This window comes from Labrus mixtus, chromosome 4 (genome assembly GCF_963584025.1).
Source record: "Labrus mixtus chromosome 4, fLabMix1.1, whole genome shotgun sequence".
Lineage (NCBI taxonomy): Eukaryota > Metazoa > Chordata > Actinopteri > Labriformes > Labridae > Labrus > Labrus mixtus.
In genome coordinates, this window is record NC_083615.1 from 20,721,643 (window position 1) to 20,745,731 (window position 24,089).

A 24,089-nucleotide genomic window follows, 5' to 3' on the forward strand; every position below is an offset into this window, starting at 1 on the left:
TACTGGCATCGATCAGCCCTAAAAAAAAACAATTACTTACTAGCAAACAAGCAGTGCTTGCTTTAGTAGTGGAGAATCTATATTTATTCAGCTCTACCAAACACAGCAATTTCGTTCATCAGGAGGGGCTGCAAGTCATTCAGTACTTTTGGCAAATTTAAATTAAATATTTTGACCTACAAATCTGCACAGAAGTTATTTTATGCCAGCATTTCACCCTTGTTGTATCTGCAGCCAGAGATAATTGCTGCTATAATGTTCTTCAGAGCATAATGACCAGTTCCCAAAGACTGAAGGAGGCCGTTCATGAGTAAGAAACCGGGCTCAACAGAGCCATTTGCTCTTAGACTGTGTTATTAGGTTAGCTTGATCCATATAACATCAAGTCTTTTTGAACTTGCTACTAACTACACTCCTGTTTTCTTGTGTTTCATTGGTTGTTCCAGAAGAATTAAAATGTGATCGTCAGAGCAGGATTCTTTTAAAGAACCTTGTTTTTATTCATGTGTTTTTTTCGGGGTGGGGTTTGACTTTTTTTTTTTTCTTTCAAAAGGAAACAAATAAATGGAAATAGAGGAAAATGTAAAGTCCTGCAAAGAGGGCCTAGGACAGAAACGTATTGTGGACACAGCAAATTCAGTAAATTAAATGAAAATCTTTTTTTTGAGACAGAGCTTGCAGCCAGCATGTAGACTGAATTAGTTACCGTATCAGTTCTGCTTCTTATCCCTGCATTGTTGACATCACAAAGACGAGCTGAAACTTACACAAACATCTGGCTACGGTCATTACGAGCAACTTAAAATCAAAGACTGAAACAATAGGTGGAGGCTTAATGTGTTTCATAAGGTTTTTTTTTTTATTATTGTGCATGTTCTGAGGCATTTCATCTGTTTTCTTCTTGGGATACCTTTGAGAAGGAATAATTGCATTTCTTTCTGTGGATGATTATAGATTGAATGGACTAATTCCCTTCGACCTCGTGGTTTGAGTATAGGTTATGGGCTAAAATCAGTGATGCAGGTTGATTTCATCAGAGGTGATGTGCGTCGGTGTGCTCGAGGGTCTGAGCTTTGGCTCCTTATCCGAGCCTAATAGGCCAGATCAGCCTGTGAATCTGTCACCCGTCCTCTTGGATGACGGCCCCAGCGGACAACTAATCTCCCTTGGAACCTTGGGAAACGACCCCAGAGCCAGCTAGCTGTGCTAACAAGATTTGGGAAAGCTGATGGTGAGTGGAGGTCACATGCCCTCTTTCCCTTCACGGTTCCCAGATGCCAAGACTTCCTGTCGGGCCAATCAGGTCACCTGCTCACATCCTGGACAGGCAGTTGAAAGAGACACCGTGGCGGCTATGAGCTGAACCCTCAACCCTCCCACCAATTCACCAGTTCTTCCCTCATCATGCATACCACCAACCTGTACCTGTCTCCATTCACTTTATCCTTAATGTCTGAGCGAGCATGAAAGCTTGGCTGGCACCTACACTCCAGCTTCCCCTGCCGTCACACTCGTTCATGTCTTTTTTCACTTCTTTCACCAGTCCTTCATAGTTTCTATTTGTCTCAGGGAAATCTTGATGCAGTACTGTCCACGTTTTAGTGAGGCCTCACCAGATGAATACACTTTTTAGAGATAAGCTGTAATTGAGGTTCATATGACTTGGAATGAAATAAGACACACCCAAAATCAGAAAGAGCTCAATGTTGGGACACCAACCCCCTTGTCACTTCACTTAGACGTAATCTTTTAAAACAGAAAAGCATATCCTGCCCGAGCCCAACAATAACAAAACTATGCTTTATCAAAAGAGCTCCACCAATCAACTAGCATCTGAATCATTTGAAAGATTCGTTAGGAATCAAATGAGAGGCACCAATTATGTTTCATGACCATCATTTGAAATACCAACCAGCATAGCTTTGCAGCCCAGTGTTTTAGAAATAAATAACATACTGAAGTTGCAAGGTTTGTATTGCAACTATACCTGCTTGCTTCTTCATAGTGAAGCACGGTAAAGAGGAGTAAAGAGGAGTCAGAGGGATTCATCCTCTGAAGACCTTGAATATCAGTATCGAAATTTCAATGGAACCCATCAAACAGTAGATTTTTCAATACCTACTAAACTTATATCAAATTAAAAGCTGTCCCCCAAAGTTACTCAAAATTATGAACAGAAAGGTTCACGATGCCAATCTGCACATCATTTACTGATACATTCCTTGTTCCTCCTTTCCTTCAGAAGTCGGCTCGAACCTACAGGTTCAATCTAAAACTGATTCTTCTTCTTCTTTTGATGTACTCTACTGATCTACTGGCTGTAAAAGTAAGTTACTCAAGTTCTCAAGAAATAAATTGTTGATGTCTCCAACATGCTCTGGCTTTATATTGAACAGCTTATCTGAAATATGAGTCATAAACAAAAACAATCCTTCTTTGTGTTGATGTCACAGACAAAGACGATAAAAGCTTTTAAATTAAAGGACTGACTGTGTAAAAAAGGCTGTACAAGCTGCAGTTCCATTAGTTATATCATCCTCAAATAAAAGCTAATTTACCTGACAATGAGCAGTAGAAAACACTGCTAAATAACGTTTGTGCTTTTCAGACAGACTACTTATATCTATAACATCCTTCCTCAAAACGTAAGGGCAGGATCTTGTTCCTCATAAATATTGCTTACATTATGAGCCTTTTGTGGATTTGACATTTCATCCAACCAAAGAGTGTTATCAGATTTGTTTGAAGAAAAGATCAGTGATCTGATCCTTTTTGAATATGCTCTTGTCCATGTGGGACTGTCACAGCTCCATTATTCATTTATATTTGACTTTGACTAACTTAAATTTCGGCCACTAGGGACACAGAACATTCTGGACCACAAAGAAGTTATTTTACATCCCACAGTCCACATCTCCGTTATTATACCTCTCTTATACCCCTACCATCCCCATCCTTCAGCAAGTTTTGTCCCTTGTGCTATCTTTCTCTTATTCTTACTTCATCCATACAGCTCTCCTCATTCCACTGACTTTCCCATTCCTGCTCCCCACATTTTATTCTCCCTCACTTACTGACATCCGGAGATTTGACAGCCTAATACACACACACACGCACGCGCGCACACACACACACACACACACACACACACACACACACACACACACACACACACACACACACACACACACACACACACTACTTTTTACCTTATCTCTTTTGTGCACATTTATTTGAGGATTTAGACAAAACCAAAACATGTTTCAGGATTTAAAGAGACAAACACGCTTACTGCTTTGGTCTGTTTTATCTCCTACCTTTATCTGTTATGTTTCTTTGTACCTTGTAACAGCTGCCCTAATTTTAATGGTCAGGTTTATTGTTTGAAAACATTTTGGTGTATAAAAACCTAAACTTCAGAAATTGTGTTTTTTAGTAGCATATCTCTAGCCTACTACTGTATTGTTTCCTGTTCAGTTTTTTTCCCCCAGTGTTGGTGTAGGCTATTTGTCTTTAGTGTAGGCTATCTGCAGATGAAAATGAACTTTAAGCAAATATAATAACCTCAAACAGCAAATTCTCTTTCACTTTTGTACTTGGCTAGGCCTACTTCAAGCACAGTTTAAAAATACTGAAAATTAAGAGAAGATGAAATAGCTTCATGAACTCGTCAAACAACACTAGGCCTAAAAGTTATTTTTTAATTTGTTGTGATACAAAGAGTTTCCACAAAGTAGCCTTCAGTAGGCTAATTGTCAAGTTGACACATTTTCTGTCATTTAGTTTTTTTAATTTAAATTGTATTGCAGTAATCTAATTAACCCTATGACAAAATATTATTTTATTGAGTCGACATATTTTCTGTCATTTAGTTGTTTTTTTTTAATTTAAATTGTATTGCAGTAATCTAATTAACCCTTTGACAAAATATTATTTTATTGAAAAGGTTCAGGAGGCTATAATTAGGTTTACCTTTCTTAACAGTGATTGAAGGCAGCAGCAGCCATCCACCTACCCCTCCCTCCCTCCCTCCCTCCTCCCTCCATCCGGCTCACCTTGCTCAGTGGGCGGCCCGGCCCACAGAGCACAGCACCGAGACCCGAGACCCGAGACCAGGGAGTGCTTGACAGCAAACCGGCAGCTTGCTCGGGTTTATGCGTCCAACCTGTTGACGCGTGTGTGCGTCATTGTGTCCAGTCGCGAGGTTCCCGCAGGTTGAAGCATGGAGGAGTTAGCCAGAGAGAGCATTAACCTGCTGGCTTCAGCCTCTTCAAAGCCCCCGCTGGATGTAGTGGCCGGGCCTCGGCTCGGTTCTATGGGAGCCATTTTCATCATGCTGAAATCTGCACTCGGAGCCGGACTTCTCAACTTCCCCTGGGCCTTCGCGAGAGCCGGGGGCATCCGCAGCGCAGTCACCGTGGAACTGGTGAGCATTATCTTTAAAAAAAAACAAAAAAAAAACCACATATAAAGTTATTTCTACACTTAAAAATAGAGTTTTTAAACTTCGGAGTTCTGGCAGAGATCTCAAAAGTTGATGCAGCCAACTGCTTTCAAGATTATTTATCAGCTGCACGGCTAACTTTTGGATATTTATTTGAATAAGTTGCCATAGGGAGGATGCATCTTATCTAACGTGACTGAAGGCTTAGGTCCACTGAGATCAATTAAGGAGATAGTGATCTGTTCCACCTGACAGGAGAGGCCATGATAGACCTCAGCACCTTTTGAGATCTATTATTGTCCACCCAGTCTGACTTTTCTGCAGTCTAAGTGCTTTCTCCATTTTTTTTTTCTCACAGCAAAGCAATATTTTACAATGTTTTTGTGTTGTTTAGTCAGGACTAGCTGTGTCAGAACTTCTTGTGAATGCCCTTTCTATCACAGCTGTTCATTTCTTTGACGATGAAAGCTGGAATCTCTGCCATGGGCTAAATCCCAGACCCAGCAAAAATCTAAACAGTAGGCCTCATTTTATTTTTGTTTTATCCTCAGTAGGTTTAGGAAGTAGATGATATAAGGGGAGACTATTTCTACTTTTCGGGGCTACTATTTTTCAAAATGCAAGAAAAAAAAGTTGCCTGGTCCTTTAAACCCTTTGTGTTGATAATCATGTAGGCTATTTATCATGCAAAATACAAATTTGGTCGTAGTAGGCTACATTAGCTTCCCTGTTTTACGACTCAAATATTCTGTATTTAAAATGTTGTAACCAAAATGCGTAAAATCAGCTTACAGCCAACTCTGATGTTGTTTTCCTTTTTATAGTAAAGATGTATCACAAACACAGGGTTAGGAAAGTTAAGTGGTTTTAAGCTTCACTGTTACCATGGTAATCAACGCCATTGGTATTCAGATAGATGCCGAGGGTTTTTGTGGGAGATACAAATTGAAGATAATTCATCAGCTTGCAATATTGGAAAGCTTGTTTTGCACTCCTGTCTAATCAAACGCTTCAGAGCTCACATTTGTTTACACTTTCTTTCTTTCGCCTCGTAGAAAAAGCTACCTAGACTATATCTACAGTAAAAAATAAGTTTTTACTGGATTTATCTGAAGTGCTTAATACAGCTTAGGGTTGTATGATTCACAGTCAAAGCTAGGGTAGGCAGTTGAAATTATCTTGGCATCCCTTCAATGATTAAAATGCTTCGGCCGAATAAAGACAAATACGGTCACTGATAAGTCCATCCAAACATTTTAGCTCGCTCCACCAGTCAGTTTGTTGACATGCAGTTAGAAAAGTTGATTTATTGTATAAATCCAACTAAAACTGGACTTTTAAAAAGCTTGTACAAGTGTCTGACTGAAATCTTACTGAGTGGAATTTCTCAAAGTCTGACAAACACCTAGCTTATCTGGTTTAAGATGGATTTCCTTTTGTATGTATACTCCTAAAGCAGACCCAAACTGGGCCTTCTGCAAATACTCCCTAGTCCTGTGCCGGGATTTGACCTGGAAGTCGCGTAGCATAAATGCATGGCATAGGAGTAATGGCATAGCAGAATTCACGTTGTTGTCTGTCGTTGGATATGACCATAAGCTAACGTGCATCGCAGTTGTATAAAAGTAAAGTGTAGAGAATGTAGAAAATGTTATCAAGGTCAACCAGAAGAAGGTCCAATAGTAACAAGATAAAAGTGGCCCTATCATCACATATCCTAGTGATGACAGAATTTCTTCCGTCAATAAATTCTCCCTCAGTGCTTCCTGGGACAAGCAGAAGTCCATTGAATGGCCTGATCAAGCTATAACTGTAGTAAACATACTGAGTATGATTGAATGTTATATGCCTATATACATTTGCATATGCACTTTTCCTTTTGCAATCTTTGAGCATCAGTACATTCATTTTTGTAAAATTTTAATGCTAGCAAGTAGGGGTGGGAAGCACCACGATACAATATTATCGCGATACTCCAGACACGATAAGATTCTATTGCGATTTTTCACATTTTTTTTCACATTTTGCGATATTGCGATACAATATATTGCGATTAAGCTTTTTAACTGCATATTATGTCCACTACACAAAACTAAATCAAGAACTGTTTTGTCAAATAAGATACAATTCTCAGTCTGTTCATCTCACTTCAGTCTTTTTATTTGTATTTTAAGTCTAATTGAACTCTAACATGAATTCTTAACAATGCAACTTGTTCAAAATGAATTGTGCAACCCCTTCAGCAGTTCAAAATTTAAAATAGCTAAATCTAAAATCTCATTAAAAATATTTATACTTGGCCACCATGAGACGATATAATATCGCCACACAAAATAGCGCACTACTATACTGTATCGATTTTTTACCCCACCTCTACTAGCAAGCTAGTTGCACAAGAATATCAGAAGAAGGTAGTTTGATATTTTTAGCGATTACAACCATAAGCTACAATACCTTACGACAATGTTCTCTCTTAGTTTTGTCCAACAACATAACTCGGCAGTAAGGGACACCTGCACATGGGTGATATGAAAAAAAACATTATCACGACAAAACATTTTGTGTCAGTCGATATCGATAATAATCACAATAAATGTTAAACCATTATTTCTTTCAAATTTACAGGTTGATTTTTGCTCCTGAGTGAAAGTTGAAAGAAACCAGAAGGTTAATTGTGGTTAAATTATTCTTTATTGTCATTACATGCCAAACTATAATTAAACCGGGACGTTTCACCATCATAAGCTCAGTGCACTGTGCTGGTAAATGCTTATAAGACAGTTAGCTGCTGTGGAGTAACACTTACTGGCCCGGTGCTTACTGTGGGTCCACACCATAGACTGTACATATTATTATTTATAATATGGTCCACACTAACACTCGTTTGTGATGTTTGGTCATTTCTTTCCTTTGGTGTGTTTTTAACGGGCGATATTGTTTTAAACGGTGGGAAAGGTTTGTGGTGTTTCCCGTTTAGCTGCACTTGTCTTTGGCACAGTTAACAGAGCACTTTACTCTGTTTTTATGTTGGACTGTAAAAAGCCCAAATATCTCCAAACTGCTACAGCTGAGCGCCCTTTCTTGTCGTCCTGTTGATGATGTTTTCTCCTGTTTTGAGCTGGTACACTCAGTGTGTCACATTGTGTTTCCATTCCGCTCCAAATGTCTGTAAGCCCGGATAAGGATTCTGTCTGTGGGCTCTGTGGCTCAGTTGGTAGAGTCGGTCATCTCTCAACTGGAGGGTTGGGGGTTCAATCTCCAGCTCCTGCAGCAGCATGTCCGATGTGTGCTTGGGCAAGACACTGAACCCCAAGTTGCTCCCGCTGCTTTGTCAGCGGCGTATGAATGGGATTAGTTACTTCTGATGGTCAATAGCAACCTCTGCCATCAGTGTGTGAATGGTACTGCTGATAAAGACCGTCAAAGAAGTAGAATCATACATGCAGAGAAAAACCAAGGAGGGCAATGATGTCAGCGATTTTCTGCTTAAAAATGTTTGTTAATCCTTGGTAGCTTACTGCAGCGTTAAGCCAATCAATCTTTATTTGTGTTGTTGTTGTTTATTTGTATAATTCATAACAGATGTCATCTCGATACGCTTTACATAAAGCTGGTTAAAGACCTTACTCTTTCTTATGTAATATTAAATAAGATTAGGTAAAAGACCTTACTCATCACTACATTACAGAGACCCAATGTTAATCCATCATGAGCACAGCACTAAGCAACATTATGCAAAGTCACAGAGGCAAGAAAAAAATGTTAGGCAGAAATCTTGGGCACAACCAGACTCATGATGAACAGCCATCTGCCAAAACTGCGCTGGGCTTGAAAAATGGGCTCTGGCTTTATAACTGTCTAGCTAGATAGCACATAGTGAAATCCTACAGCGTTGTCTGGACAATCATAGTTTGAGCAGAAAGCCAGAGCAGGGCGGCTGTGGTTCAGTGGGTAGAGCTGGTTGTCTCTCAACTGTAACGTTGGGGGTTTGATCCCCAGCTCCTGCAGCCACATGTCCACGTGTCCTTGGACCAAACACTTAACCCCAAGCTGCTTCGCAAGCAGCTTAAAATGTGTATGAATAGGATTTGTTACTTGACTTATTGTCTTCTATTGCACACTGCCAACACCGAATTTAGTTGATAAACAGATTAGTTTTTGGATTAAAGATTTAAAATTAAAAATCATTTTTACAGCAGTTTTTACTTTGTGCTTGTACCAATTTTTAGATGCTAAGCTGAACTATTATGGTGAAATTAATCTAAGATACATTACCATACCCTTGTTGATTTGATTATGAAATCAAATCAAAGCAAAGTTAGGTAAGTTATTTTCTTTCTGATACAAACACATTTCAGCAATGGGGTAAAAGCAGCACACCTACTGTTCCAAATTTCTAAAGCATTGTTTGGTTTACATCAGGGCAGTAGAGCGAAGAGAGAAAGCCCAGTAACCTGAGCTACACCCAGCCTATGGCTGCAGCCCCAGCTAGTGGTCAGTGGCACTATTACAGCTTGTCCATAATATTTTTCCAACATTGAGGGCTAACTTAAAAACACTATACTCACAAGGGTGCCAATGTTTAATTGTTTACTAGTCGAGTAAACGTGCAGATCCCTACTCTAAAGTATGTTTCTTTATGTTGATGTTGTTTTTGATGGTGGTGAGGTAAAATGTTTTAAGTAAGTAAAGTTTATTTATGTGGCACCTTTCAAGAACAGACGTCACAAAGTGCTTCACAATAAAGAATTGAACAGAGATAATGCAAGCAGATAGTCATGTTAAAAATCAAATACAGTCTGTTCAAACAAAGGCAAGTCTGAACAGATGGGTCTTCAGCTGCTTTTTAAAGCTATAAGTTCAAACCCTAAGAGAGCAAATAAATAGAAATATCCTGCCTGAACATATGTCATCTTTATCTCTTGGGTCCATCATTTTTCTTTCCATCTTCTCTTAGGTCTCTCTCGTGTTCCTGGTTAGTGGTCTGATCATCCTTGGTTACTCCTCGTCCATCAGTGGCCAGTGCACGTACCAGGCGGTTGTGAAGGAGGTGTGTGGGCCAGCCATTGGTCAGCTGTGTGAGATCTGCTTCGTCTTCAACCTCTTCATGATCTCTGTGGCCTTTCTGGTTATAGCAGATGACCAGCTGGAGAAGTGTGAGTTGGTTTGCTGTATGTGCAAATATAGCATAAAGTTCTGTCTTGTGGTTTTTGGAGAAGAGAACCCTTCATCACGATTTGAACAGAAATCTTTTCAACATCCATCTGTAAAGAAATCCATAATTCACTGATTACCACTTAAGTCAAAGTATGTGCTTCGAATGTGCAACATTCCTTCAATCTGATTAAAATGATTCTGACTTGAGAGAAAGGTGGAAATGTGCAGTGACTAGGGCTGTTGTGGTAACCGCAAAAATGAGTTAACAGCGATTAAAATCAAGAACACCGCGGTGAACGTCGTCAACCGCTATAATCGCATGTTAAGTCACCTCATCCCACATAATGTTCAGAGGGACACACAGGCAGCTGCACTGATATCTAAACCAAATGTAACTTCGCCCCATTGTTAACATCTTGGCTTTCAGTCAAATGAAACAGGAGAACCAGCTGATTTTGGTGATGCAATTTGTCAAATCTGGCCAAAAAGATTTTTAGTGAAACGAGGAAACATTTCCTTTGAGCTCTCACCTCGTAAATTGACCTAGTAGGCTATAGCCTATGGCCTGTAAGATTATTATGATGGTGACTTTTACTTATTTTATTGTTTTAATAACAACGCAGTGACAATCAGCAATAATACCACACCGCGCTATTGAGCCACCTTGGATCACTGCCATGTCTTCCCAACCAGGAAGACATGATCAGTTCAAGCATGTACATGGATATTGATATGTACAACATTAGGCATTAACCACCCCTTCTGAATGAGCCCGATGGATCAGTCTCTTCCCATTGACATGTTCACATGAAGCATTTTTTATTTGATCAGGCTTTTATTCTGTAAATATTTCTATTTTTTCTGCTGTTGTTGGATTGCTGAAGCAGACAGGACTGTTAACAATCTGCACACTACCTTACTTACTTTATTGTGATTCATGTTAAGCCTGAAAGACACCCATGTATTGACTAAAGAGACTAAGTAAGAACACCTGTGTGCAATGTGCTTTCATTTACACCTAGATTGTGCACCATTTAAATGGCAATAGGTGGTTTGACATATTTTTATGCACTTTATCTTGCACTATAAAGAGTTTAAATCAGACCTGTATATTAATTTTATTTGCAACAAATACAGTTTGCATCTAAAGTCTGTGTTTTTGTTTTTCAGTGAGTGGCTCCCTGTACAAGCTGGTGACTGGCTTGCCGGAGTCAGAGATGCCGTATCACTTCTACACAGACCAGCGCTTCGCCCTAACGCTGCTCTGCATCCTCCTCATTCTGCCTATGTCCATCCCCAAAGAAATCAGCATTCAGAAATACATCAGGTCAGGTGACACGTGCCACATGTTTGTATGTGTTGACAAGACATTTACATCCAAGGCTTTGTAAAAGCACATGATGAAGTTTAAGAGATAAGACATGTTAATATAGTATGTGTATTACAATCAGTTTTATTACTTGTGATTTTAACCGGCTTGTAAATGACCCCACAATTATGAGAAAAGTCCTTCCTTTCTGTTTTTTTCCTGCTCCACTTTTCAGGAAATGTGTGCTCAAACAGTACGTTTTCAGAGATTTCCCTTTTAGATTAACCCCTCCCCCAGGTGGGTGACACTCCCCCAGCTAGGTGTTTGTTCTGCCCTCTGAGTCTGCCTTTTCACCGTAAACAATAGGGCATGGTGCAAGAAAGCCAGAGCCGTCCAAGCCCCTCTAGAGGGGTGTGGTCGAATACAACTCAATTTCATTTAAAGCTACAGAAACAGCCTGTTCTGAGCAGGGCTGAAATAGAGGGGTTTATAGGCATGATCATGTACTGGATCAGAGTGGATTTTTAGCTAGAAACTTCACAGACCTGGGGAGCTCTGAAACTTAACTTGTTGAACAGTAGTATAATATGTGACCTTTAAAGCTTCTGGCCAGATTGACACAATAGATAAATGAATTTCCATCGTAGTCATAATCATACATTTCCTTTATTTATTGCATGAGTATATCTAAACAAATACTTATACTTATTATTCACACTTATCCATATGATACACAAATCACAGCTTACATCAGCATGTATCAGCCACATAGAGGATATAAGGGTAAACTCATGTTGATATGATGTCATTGTAGATGCTGACCCTTTTGTTCCAGGGATTCTCACATCTGTTGCACTTTGACTTGCGTGTCTGCGTTTGTCTGATCTCTGTCTGAAACTTGGATTTTGTCTCCGTCCTGTCTCAGTGTTCTGGGTACTCTGGCTGCGACCTACCTGACCATTGCCATCATCATCAAATATCACACCGCGCCTCATGTTCTGATTTATGCGACCCCTCTTTACACCAGTGGGTATGTACTGTACTTGTGTATGTGTAGGGTTACAAACAGTCTTTTCAGTTCAGTAGTAACAATGACTAGTGAACTCAGATAGTGTTAGGGAAGATGTTTACAGGTATTGGTTCCATTAGATGTGCAGTGCTGTCCTTGAGTTTGTAAGGGCACCACATTCTCGTACTGATGTGGCCACATTAGCTGGGGATCGAACCACCAACCGTTTTGGTTGTACCACTGAGCCACAGATTCCAAGGAAGTTTTCAGCCAACCAACAGTTTACTTAACTGAGGGAAGCTGTCGCTCAGTTGGTAGAGTCGGTCGTCTCTCAACCAGAAGGTCCGGGGTTCAATCCCCAGCTCTTTCAGCTACATGCCCAGTGTGTCCTTGGGCAAGAAACGTAACCCCAAGTTGATCCCGCTGCTTCATCAGCAGTGTGTGAATGTGTATGAATGAATCAGTTAATACTGATGGACAAATTACATAGCAACCTCTGCCATAATGTGAATGGGTAGGTGTGACCTGTGGTGCTTTGAGTAGTCAGAAGATGAGAAAAGTGCTATTGAAGTCCATTTATGTTGTTATAAATAAAGGGGAGAAAAGATAAATTTAATCTAAAAAGAAAATAGACATTTATGTGTTCTTTTTAAAAAAATATATTTCTTTTCTAACTATTTGATGAAACTACTGACTTACCAGGGCAAGTTTATTTTCTAAGGTTGCTCCAAGAAAATATGGCTGCTTCTTATCCATAAATCTGCTTTGAATCCAGGACACCAGGGCAGACAAAGTAGATCAAACCACTTTCTCCTCTCTTTCCTTGAGCTCCTGTGCCGTTGTTAAAGCACTGTGTCTAGCTCAGTAGCCTACCCCTGCTGCTCCTGTCAGATGTGCGGCTGTGACTGACGGATGATCTCTAGAATGAAGCATCTTTAAATGCCACGACATTATAAATGATGCCCTTATAAAGCTTGTTTCTTTTTCTTCTCATGGCATTTGTGAACTCCAGTAAATGACTCTTGTGTCTCCTCTCGTCTTTGTGCAGGATCAGCTCCTGGGCCTCCATGTTTAGCGTCATCCCCACCATCTGCTTTGGTTTCCAAGTGAGTGCAACAATATTACATGAGTTTGAGCAAATGCCTTTAAGGGATAGCAAATGTGTGTGACTGTTGGGCTGTTATCAGGAATGCTTATTCATGTATGCATGGCATGCTTAAGGAGGGAAAAAATGTTCAGTTATGGTTTCAAAATTGGGAATACATAAATGTGACTACTGTTACGAGAATGACTGGCATCTAGGGGATGCTCATTCTCTAACACAAAGATATATTGGCTACACAAACAAAGGCTGGCTGGCGGTGTAGTGTGTGGGCTTACCTCCGGTCAGCAGTCAGCGGCGAGCTCTGACCGTCAGGTTTCACACAAGCAGCCAGTTGTTTAGAAGTTGGTCAAACGAAAAGGAACCAAAAATCGGGAGGTAGTGGATGTCCGTCTGTTTGCTGCTTGGATGTCGGGTCACACACTGGCGTCGCTTCGACTCTTATGTCACCCCTGTGTTAATTAATAAGCCCCACGCACTACCAGCCAGCCAAAAACAAAAAGAGGACGTAGTGCTTACTAAGAGACTTTAGAACCTAACACTACATTTAAAGTAGTGGTGCAACAGAACATGGTAGATCGGTGACCTGTTCACTTGACAATTTGGTTCCATTTGGTTTGGTTCCAACTGTGTAGGATCTGCGGGCAGCCTGTTGGTAGCTGTAAACTTTGCCAAACAAACTAATAACTGCTCTGTGTTCAGTCAAAAAACTGAAGATGTATTCCTTACATGCAAGCTCCCCGTTTGTTGTTTTGTCTGACTCACACAACACTCATTGCAGAAGCAGCCACTGAAAAGATACATACAGACTTCTGCTAAATGAACGGAGTGTGTATTTTACTCAAAAGAAAAAAAAATGTACTTATTGCATTAAGGAAATGAATAGATCGTTACACTTCTCAAATAAAACATACAAGTCTAAGAACAACAAAACAAACCTCCGCCCCGTCCCAGCGGCCTGTTAGAGCACACATTTTCTGAAAAGTGGAGCAGGCAGAAGACAGAGAGAAAGGACTTTTCTTATAATTGGAGGATTTTGTCGACAGGCTAGGGACACATATTAGTGAACACCATGGTAAAGTGTATTTTGCACAATATGTGACCATAAAGTGATTAACCATGTTGGCAATATACATATTTTTCTCAGTCATAAAGTGTAGCCACCCAGAAACAGTATCTTGCATAGATAAGTCTCCTGTCCTTTGACTTTCCACATTCTGGCATTACTAAGATCAGATGCAACTAACTAATTGGATTAGAAATGTTTAACTAAAAGTCAACCGTTTTGTAAATTCTTAAATAAATCTGCAGTACAAATAAGGAGTTCATTCTGTACTTGTCACTTGGTCTGCAGTTTACGTATATGGCTACAGAGGGAGTTTATGGGAGCTCACTAGTAAGTAAAAAAGTAAATTGAGATTTCTTAAGTCTTTAGTATGTTTGAATGGATTTGGCTTGTGGAGCAAAGCTAGAAATATGAATCGCTATTTGAAACATAACACTGGAAGGAGGAGGGAAATGTCGGCTGTCATAGAGGAGCAAAACGACATAATGGTTCTAATGGGCATATTTGAGTGTAGTTTTCCACAGTGCTACCACAGAGGCATGCAGAGTGTTGTTTGACTTTGGTCATATGAAAAGTTTACAGATGTAGTTGAAGTAAAAAGCCGTCAAACCTTAAATATCATCATGCTGCTGAGATGCTTAACATATAAATGCAATGTCCTGGTTTTGATTCTGCCCTGGGTGGTGATGTATGTTATAGCCTGTGTATACCTGTTACTATATGACAATCTGCAAAGGCCAAATGCCAGAACATTATTTTTGGTAGTGTAAAATTACATGAATATGAATTCTCTAGTGGTTGCATGGCAACCTCACCCTGATGGCAATAGTCCAGTTAGTCACTGCTCATGGCCAAGAAAGAGTCAGTCACAGGGGGAAAAAAACACATTTCATAAGGATTAAGAAAAATGCATTGTTGGATTTCTCAGTAATCTTTAGGACCTAGTCTTTGTCAGAAGAGCCTGCTTAGTGCAGTGTGAAGGTCAGCATTTGGTGGTCGCTCTGCTCTGTGGGAGCTTTGCAGAGTGAGATTTCATTTTTAATATCATGGTTTTATAGTATGAGAAAAGACAATTCTGTCAGTCTAAAGAAAGACGCATGGATTTGTGACTTTCCAAGTTACCAAGACAACACCAGAGGGATACTGGCAAGATCTAATAAAATGGACAGCCCGGAAGGACTGATGCACATCCCCCGACAAACACGCACGGAGACATGCTCCCTCAGGGTGATTGCACTGCAAAGGGTTGAAAAGAGAGCTGATGAGATCCTGAGAGGAGCGGAGGAGGGGATGGCAGGAAGGGGGAAAGTGAGATTTAAAACTGGCTGATGGCAGCTGGGATCAAGTGGGGACAAGAGTCTATATCCTGACCTCGGGGATGGTTTATCTCACCCCATTGTACCACTCAGAGACACAACCTTCATTTAATTCCTATCTCATCTCAGTTCATCACACCGGTAGAGAGATCAGGGATAATCAGACCTTTGGATTCTCAACCAGGACGGTGAGCTCCAAATAAATGAGAAGAATCCAAGGTTGAAGACAAGAGGCAAACAATCTGTCTGGATAACATCTAGGGTTATCTGTCAGATCTATATTTTGTCTCTCCCAGGCAAACACAATACACAATACTTGTTGAAATCAACATTTCAAACAGGGATGATACAATGGATCAAAAATGTATCCATATTAGTTATGTATACATGTATATATATTTTATAGGGCTTGACCGATATGTTTTTTGGGGGTCGATAACGATATTAGGGAGAGAGAAAAATCTGATACCAATATATTGGCCGATATCTTTAATAGATCTATCTTCGATCTCTAGACATGTATATACAGTTGTGCTCATAAGTTTACATACCCTGGCAGAATTTTTGGTCATTTTTCAGAGAATATGAATGATAATACAAAAACTTTTCTTTCACTCATGGTTAGTGGTTGGGTGAAGCCATTTATTATCAGACAATTGTGTTTGCTCTTTTTAAATCATAATGACAACAGAAACTACCCAAATTACCCTGATCAAAAGTTTACATACCCTAGTTCTTAATATCGTGTATTGCCCCCTTTGACAGCAATTACAGCTTGAAGTCTTTTGTGGTAGTTGTGGGTGAGGCACTTAATTTTCTCAGATGGTAAAGCTGCCCATTCTTCTTGGCAAAAAGCCTCCAGTTCCTGTAAATTCTTGGGCTGTCTTGCATGAACTGCACGTTTGAGATCTCCCCAAACTGGCTCAATGATATTGAGGTCAGGAGACTGAGATGGCCACTCCAGAACCTTCACTTTTTTCTGCTGTAGCCAATGACATGTCGACTTGGCCTTGTGTTTTGGATCATTGTCATGTTGGAACGTCCAAGTACGCCCCATGCTCAGCTTCTGGGATGATGAATGCAAATTTTCCTCCAGTATTTTCTGATAACATGCTGCATTCATCTTGCCATCAATTTTGACCAAGTTCCCTGTGCCTTTGTAGCTCACACATCCCCAAAACATCAGCGATCCACCTCCGTGTTTCACAGTAGGAATGGTGTACTTTTCATCATAGGCCTTGTTGACTCCTCTCCAAATGTAGCGTTTATGGTTGTGGCCAAAACGTTCCATTTTGGTCTCATCACTCCAAATAACTTTGTTCCAGAAGTTTTGAGGCTTGTCTCTGTGCTGTTTGGCGTATTGTAAGCGGGCTGCTTTGTGGCATTGGCGTAGTAATGGCTTTCTTCTGGCGACTCGATCATGCAGCCCATTTTTCTTCAAGTGCCTCCTTATTGTGCATCTTGAAACAGCCACACCACTTTTTTTCAGAGAGTCCTGTATGTCAGCTGAAGTTATTTGTGGGTTTTTCTTTGCATCCCGAACAATTTGCTATTTTACTGGTGAATAAATCTAGTTATATCGGCACGTATCTGTGATAAAGTTAGCAAATACGATTGTCACTTGATATGCTAATATAGGCAAATATTATTGGTTGGGCTCTAATATATAATATTTAATGTTGCTGTATTATTCTATTCTATTTCTGTTTCCAGTGCCATGAGGCGTCCATTGCCATCTACAGCAGCATGGAGAACCAGCGGCTCTCTCATTGGGTCTTCATCTCTGTGGTCTCCATGATCTTCTGTCTTATTATCTACTCCCTCACAGGTCAGACAGTCCTCCACTTCCTTTTACATCTGTTCACTTCCTAAAAACTATAAAACATGTACACTAGGGCTGCAGGAACGAAATTCCAAAATCGAATCACAGTCAAATATTAAAAATCATCACAATATTTGAATGCTTAATTGACATTTAGAATATGTAATTTTGTTATAAATAACTAATTGGTTAAAATGTTAATCAATTAATGTGAGGAAGTTAATAAGAGTTTTACAAAAGTAGTCAGCCTAGGTGTATTTTATTAAAAACAAAAATGCCCTATCTTGAATTCGGCCACTACCCCTCTAACAACAGCCCCAAGAGATATATTTTGTGTTGCATCGCGTACACTGGCTGTCCACACTGCATCCGTTAAATATTTAAATCTTTGCTCTGTGAATTTCAGTTTCCCCTTTCAAACAGTATGACATCTAGTGCTTTTGTATTAAAGGTGGAAACGCGGATGTGCGGTGCTTTGTATTGAGGAGCAGCACAGCTCCACAGATGTGTATATTGTTAATACATCGTTATCTCCACTTTGTACAACAAGCTGTGCTGAGTGAGAAAAGCGAGTGTCAGTGCCTTTTAGAGCCCTCACCTTCCCTGTTCCTCGTCCGTCTACGCGAGCAACAGAGAGGAAAATGGAAACAGGGCGTCGGGGTAAAAATGGTGAGCCACGTCGCGCTGCATCGCTCTGTTTGGGCCATATTAAAAATACTCTGGGCAATGCACACATCCAAGTGAATGTTATTCTGTGCCAAAACTTCATGATTAAGAAAATCACATGCAGTATGGGTGCTATGTTTGCTGTAGTAATTAGTAAAATTGCCTTTAGTTATCGTATTGGATATATGGCAGCCTGCTAAATTTGAGCATTAAAAAAATAGAATATATTTGAATATTAAAAATGATAAAGCATACAAATTCAAATGGGATTATAGAGAAATCTCTTCAGCCAACCTGATTTCCCTGCACAACAGTGGAATGTGCACCAGACGGCATCGGGGGGACAAAAAGTTTGTAAATGGGTCGTTTTAATACAGAGGAGCCTGCTGCACAGCCTTACTCAGCCATATCAAGCTGAGTAAGGAGCACACTTTAGAGGTTTCAGCTTCTAGGTTGTAAAAATGATGCTTTAAAAGAACAATTGTCCACACATGAAGATTTGCTGCAGCTCTAGGAATGGCCAGGTCTGTTGGCCCCCTGCTTCGAGTCAATATTCCTATTTCAATAGGAGATAAATCTATGGAAATGGTACTATACTGTTTTAGTATTTCAGATACCCATTCCAATACCTGTATTTTTGACTTATCCTATACTGTACCAGGTACCAATCAGTATAGGTGTGATACTCACCTTCCTTGCATGTTTGTGATATGTTTGCTTAGCCTGGCTCAAGTTAAACCCCTTATGAAAGATGTATAAATACATACAGGGCTTTTACTGCTTTTTGTTTGTTTTTGACAGGACTAGACTGAAGCAGATAATGAATCTCCTGATTATAACCTAGTGAGCCACAAATACTCAATCAATTTTAACCTAAAAACTAGCTAAACACCAAAAAACAAGCCAAGCTAGCCTTAGCAGCGTCACTTGACTTTACAGTCTGTGAGGTTGTATGTTTTCTTCTTGCAGCATACCGTATATTAGGCCGTATCAGAGGCACTTCCATTACTATTATTGGTATTTAAATGACCAAAATATGATCTGCCAGTTAGCATGCTTACTATGATTATATTGGCATGCAGATATTAGCATTTGGCTAAAAGCACGGCTGGGCCTAAGTCGGGCCTCACATATTATGGCTGTGGACTGGTAAGCTCTTTCCCATATCTATACACATTCCTTACAGCCTAAAATGCGTTTAGACAGTCTAAATTCATATTTAAAATGTTTTTTACTGAGCTATTTATGGAAGCTATTCACCCACAATGCAATGCAAAGGTTAGGAAATAACTATTTCCAGTCAGGAGAGATTGATATGGGTTTGTCTGAACACGCTAAGCTTTGCTCAGTAAGCCATTGATTATAAGTGACATGTTCTTATTTGAAAACTTTTTCTCTACTGCTTTAGATATGCTGTATTTGTTGCTGATAGATGGGTAAACAACATCCCTCCTTCATTGTTGCAGGGGTTTATGGGTACCTGACATTTGGAAAGGATGTGAAGGCTGACATTCTAATGTCATACACCGGTGATGACATTCTGATGCTCATCGCGCGGCTGCTGTTCGGAGTCTCTATCATCACCATCTATCCCATTATCCTGCTGCTGGGCAGGTCAGGCCATCATGAAATTATAGCACTTAAATGAAAGGTTCTAAAAAGATTGGATCTTTTTAACTAAGCCAGTTAAATTAAACTGTCTAAACTCATCAGGAATGTTAATCCTTTATTCCCACATGATGAGTCTTATTTACAGTGAATTCGACCTGATGTCAGCACAGGATATTTGTATGTAAGGAGACATGACTCCTGACATGAGAAGGTCGCCATGTTTTTTTTGTCTTTACAAAAGCAAATGTTTTGCATAAAGACCGTAGCTCTACCGGTCCATCTTAAACCCTCTGTTCCCTGCACATCAGATCTGTGATCCAGGACCCTCTGCTAAGTTGGCGGCGGCGATGTGGTAACGCGGCGACAGCGGAGTTTGAAAGCCGCAGCCGTTACGTGCTAACAGTCCTGTGGATAACTGTGACGCTGCTCATTGCCACGTGCATACCAGACATCAGCAAGGTCATCAGCATCATGGGAGGCATCAGCGCCATCTTCATCTTCATCTTTCCAGGTAACAATCGGGTTATAGATTCATATTCTCAACAACATTTCTGCAACCCTAAAAACCTTTGTGATGTGTTTGAACAGGACTCTGCTTGATATTTGCAATGCAGTCTGAGCTGGTCTCCTGGAAGACTAGGTGAGAAAAAAAAACTTAATTTAAATGTAAATGTATTGTAAATATACATCTAAATGATAATCTAAAAGAAATACAGACGAGACAAAGAAGTGAACTGCCTGGTTGGTTGTTAATCACTTTGTTGACTCCTTCAGAATTTGATGTCTGGTCTTTGATCAGAGACTCAGTAAAAATGTTTTTCTTCAGTCATGCTGACAAAAGTGTGAACATTTTACATTTTGGACACTTACTCGCGTTCCAGTTGTACAAGTCTCTCACATAGGAAAGGCAAAGAGGGAATTAACTGAGCACATTTATGAAACGTGTCATTTTCAACAGCATCAATCTCTGCACATGCGATGTCCACATTATGTTGTTACCCAAACACCTGATTGAAGTCATAAATTATGAGTCCCAGTCAGGTACCTCTACTTTCTTAGATTACATAGTTTCATAGCGCATTCTTCAAGTACTTTTAAGCCATTAAAATCAATCCATTTTATATGACTGACACTTACAGAGTTCTGCAAAACATAACAGAAGATCTTCATTTTTATCACAGCAAAGTGACTTTGTAATCCAGTAGATGTCGCCATTGAGCGCCATCATTAAACCAAAACAAACTGCTTTTTGAGGACACACTGAAGCCTCGTCTCTCGTCCAGCAGCAAACCTCCAACCCCTCTCCACTCGCATTCGCACGAGGGAGTTATCATTTAGAACACATCATAATTAAGCACCATTAAGTGCACTCACAAAATTGTCCTTGGCTGGAGCTGCCTTTGCCTGTGGCCTGCATTGTTGTTTTAGCAGGCTAATGTTAGCACACTTTGGTTAACTCACAGCTTCACATTGCACATAAATTGGCACAGAATGACAGAGATCTAAAGACACTTATGTGACATCCAAATAAGCAGTGAGTAGGCTATGTTCTTCTTCTTTTCTCTAGTCTGTTACTAAAACATGATGTTAACACGGCTCCAACAACAGCACAGCTGGCAGGACTCGCTCGTCTCACTCATTGTAAACAGTCATGACTCAGAGAGACATTTACAGAAGATTTACTTGATTTCTGCTGTATTTATGCTTTGGTTCCAGCTTTTTCTCTCACTAGCATGAATAAACTACAGTATTTTATAGGAGTGTTAATTTTGTTGTGTCCATCTTTTTTCAGAATTAAAGATTGTTTATTGGGTATTTTCTCCCAGGCTGGTGAGAGCAGTAATTGTCAACAAAATGAAAGACAGTCACACAAAGCTGAAATGAAATGAATAAAGTAAACATTCTTCCAATTGAACTGCATTTAATGGAGTGTGGTGTTTGGCCCCGGGTGCCCACTGCTCCTATTCAGGACATCCCCAAATTACAAGTTCTGTGTGTAAGGCTTTGCAAACACTGACATCAGCAGAAAAAACACTGACATCAGCAGGACAAAAAAAGCACTGTTTTCCTTTTTGTTTTAAATGAATGTACTGTACTGGACATTGACCCTCATCAGATTTCAGCGATGTGTTGTGTATTGTGCCGGGCTTCTGAGGGATCAGGAAAAGCTTGAACTTCTCTGCCAAGCTCTTTTTCTCATTCTCTAAATGTTCATATGTTCATAGAGGTCAGGAGAGCTAATACTTTTGGAAGTGAAAAAACGTCATCAAGTTTTTGCACCTCAAGGCTTGGAGTGTTGCTTATTCTGAATATCTATAAAACTATTTAGTACAAACTTTAGATAATGTGGTTGTTGGAGCACTGTAGGGTGCTGTAATTAAAGAGCCGTGCAATCAACAGTAAAGTGGCTATTTTGGACCGTTGATTGTTTTGGCAACGCTGTGAGCTGCAGTAATGGCTGTGACACATCCAATCAATTAAGGTTTAAATATCCTCAAAGTGTGTTTGCAACAATTTGCATCAACATTCCTCCCCCTCTCAGAGTCCTAATATGAGCTCTACCTCCGTGAGGGGATGCCCTCAGTGTCAGGTGTTGAAATCTTCTGAAAAAGAACAGACGGATACGGCATTATTTTATACTGACTAATCGAAGTGATGCTTGCTGTGTTTTCTTTAGTGACCTCTCTTTTTGTCTCTCGACCTCCTCCTCTCCAGAGTCATCCTCACACTTTGGGGGGTTGTGACCTTGATCTGCGGAGCTTTCATTTTCGGCCAGAGCACCACCACTGCTGTCATGCAGGTCCTTGGAAGGATCTGATGTTTCCTCCTCCCTTACATATCCATAGTGCCTCTGGAGACTAGATCCTTACTCGTACTCCCTCATCTCCTCTCCCTGAAAGAGCCCGTTGTGGATAATGGCCACTGGGACTCTTGACTTGACCCCTGAACAAACAAGAAGCCCTCAAAGCTCGCTACTTATTGCTGTAACCACAATGAGCTAATCTAGAGTCAAGTTTAATGTTCATGAGGTATAATAGTTCTTGGTAGTGAGCTGTGCTTAACTAAGATGGTCTAATTGAACTCCTCAGGTATTTCTGCAGTTTGAACAGTTTGTTGTACATCTGCGGTTTTCACTTCCAATGTGCATGTTTGTGCAAATGTGTTTAACACCGGGCTGTATTCAGAAATATCTTTTTAAATATATTTACAGAGCATGCTGCCTTACACTGACAGTGAGCAGTGTAATTTTACCAATGTTTATTTTATTATAAGTCATTTTTTTAACACTATTTTACACTCTAACTGTGGATACACATGAACAACACACATAAGTCATTAAAACTCAAAATGAACACATGTGCCAAACAGCAAATCCTGATGAAGTTAACCTGGAGTCATTTACACAGTCTGCACTGTAATACACAGAGTAGAGTTACATAATACTCAGTGGTAAGGGGTGCCAGAGGGGAAAGGACGGAGGATATATTTCAGTATATTTGGATGTCTGTAAATAAGTCTGATCTTGTTATCCCTTTTGTATGTGTAAAAAAGAAGCTACATACTGATATTTGACAAATATGATGTGTAAAGTACTCAGATTGAACCATAAGGAAAAGAGAAGTGAATAAATGACTATATTTATATCATCCACGGATATGCATCTCCTTGCTGATTGTAGAATCTGATGAGATATCTTGTTTGAGGAACAGTAACCACCTGTTTCTATCCAGACTTTTTGAACTGATGTGGCCCAACTGGGGCACTGACATGTGGCCTGAAGTTTGTGTGCACGGACGGACATGAAGAGCATTTATTTACCCCTTCTGCCTGCACTTATCACATCAACTTTTAAGTAACACAAGATAATGGCAACATAAACATCTTCTAAGCTTAAAGGTGCACTATGTAGTTTTTGTAGAGAAATGTGAAAGTTGAAGAAATGTACAGATTATGTGGTGTATGTTCATAACTCTATACACAAACTGTCCTCAGAGGAAAATTTGTTCCCTGTAACACTGAAGATAAAATGCTAAGTGAGAACTTATGGTGGAGGGTACGCCACAGTGAAACCGTAACTCTCCTGGTAGCTTTTTTGCTCCAAACAGTATTCCAGGGACCCATTTTTTTCTTTGAATAAAGTTTGTGTATTTAGTTCAGAAAATATAGCATAGAATTGTTTCACTTCTCCAACTTCAACATTTCACTAACAAATCTACATAATGCACCTTTAATACTTCAAGGACTCAAAAACATGCATGTCAATTTTAAGTATTTTTAACACAGCCTGAATTGTGGATTCAGGACACCTAAGAACAGGCTCCATGCCCTCTGCACAGACATCAGTTACTAATTAGCACTTCAGCTTAAAGGATGGATCTGTCTGTTATTAAGAAGCATTTTTTGTTTTGAAGTTATCATTTCCATTTAGTCACATGTGAGTCTCATAATTCCATAGCATCAGTTTAATGTGAGCAACATCATTTTTGGGGTTTCCCTGAAACTTTTCACATAAAAGTAAGACTATCACTAAATAGAGTTCCTTTCCCAACATGGATTGTGATTTAATTTTAAATCGTTTTCTGTGAA

The 24,089-nt window shown here is 39.9% G+C and overlaps 1 protein-coding gene across 2 annotated transcripts; it reads left to right on the top strand.

The window, feature by feature from the left end:
- The first annotated feature begins 4,193 nt into the window (after window positions 1–4,193).
- slc38a8a (solute carrier family 38 member 8a) lies at window positions 4,194–22,435 on the top strand. 2 transcript variants are annotated; one of them, XM_061036286.1, is made up of 10 exons: window positions 4,194–4,426; window positions 9,402–9,600; window positions 10,772–10,928; window positions 11,836–11,940; window positions 12,968–13,025; window positions 17,117–17,231; window positions 19,358–19,505; window positions 19,811–20,013; window positions 20,091–20,142; window positions 22,218–22,435. In XM_061036286.1, the coding sequence occupies exons 1-10, from the start codon at window positions 4,223–4,225 to the stop codon at window positions 22,318–22,320; spliced, it is 1,344 nt and encodes a 447-aa protein (XP_060892269.1). In that variant the 5' UTR covers window positions 4,194–4,222; the 3' UTR covers window positions 22,321–22,435. The 2 variants fall into 2 exon arrangements, with proteins under 2 accessions (XP_060892269.1, XP_060892270.1); XM_061036287.1 differs by lacking the exon at window positions 22,218–22,435 and adding an exon at window positions 21,295–21,688.
- Window positions 22,436–24,089: the final 1,654 nt, after the last annotated feature.

Excerpts from the sequence above, each read along its gene's own strand:
- slc38a8a (XM_061036286.1), top strand. The coding sequence starts at position 4,223 with ATGGAGGAGTTAGCCAGAGAGAGCATTAACCTGCTGGCTTCAGCCTCT. Across the intron at positions 19,506-19,810 it reads ATTATCCTGCTGCTGGGCAG|ATCTGTGATCCAGGACCCTC; the intron begins GTCAGGCCATCA and ends CCTGCACATCAG. Across the intron at positions 20,014-20,090 it reads CTTCATCTTCATCTTTCCAG|GACTCTGCTTGATATTTGCA; the intron begins GTAACAATCGGG and ends GTGTTTGAACAG.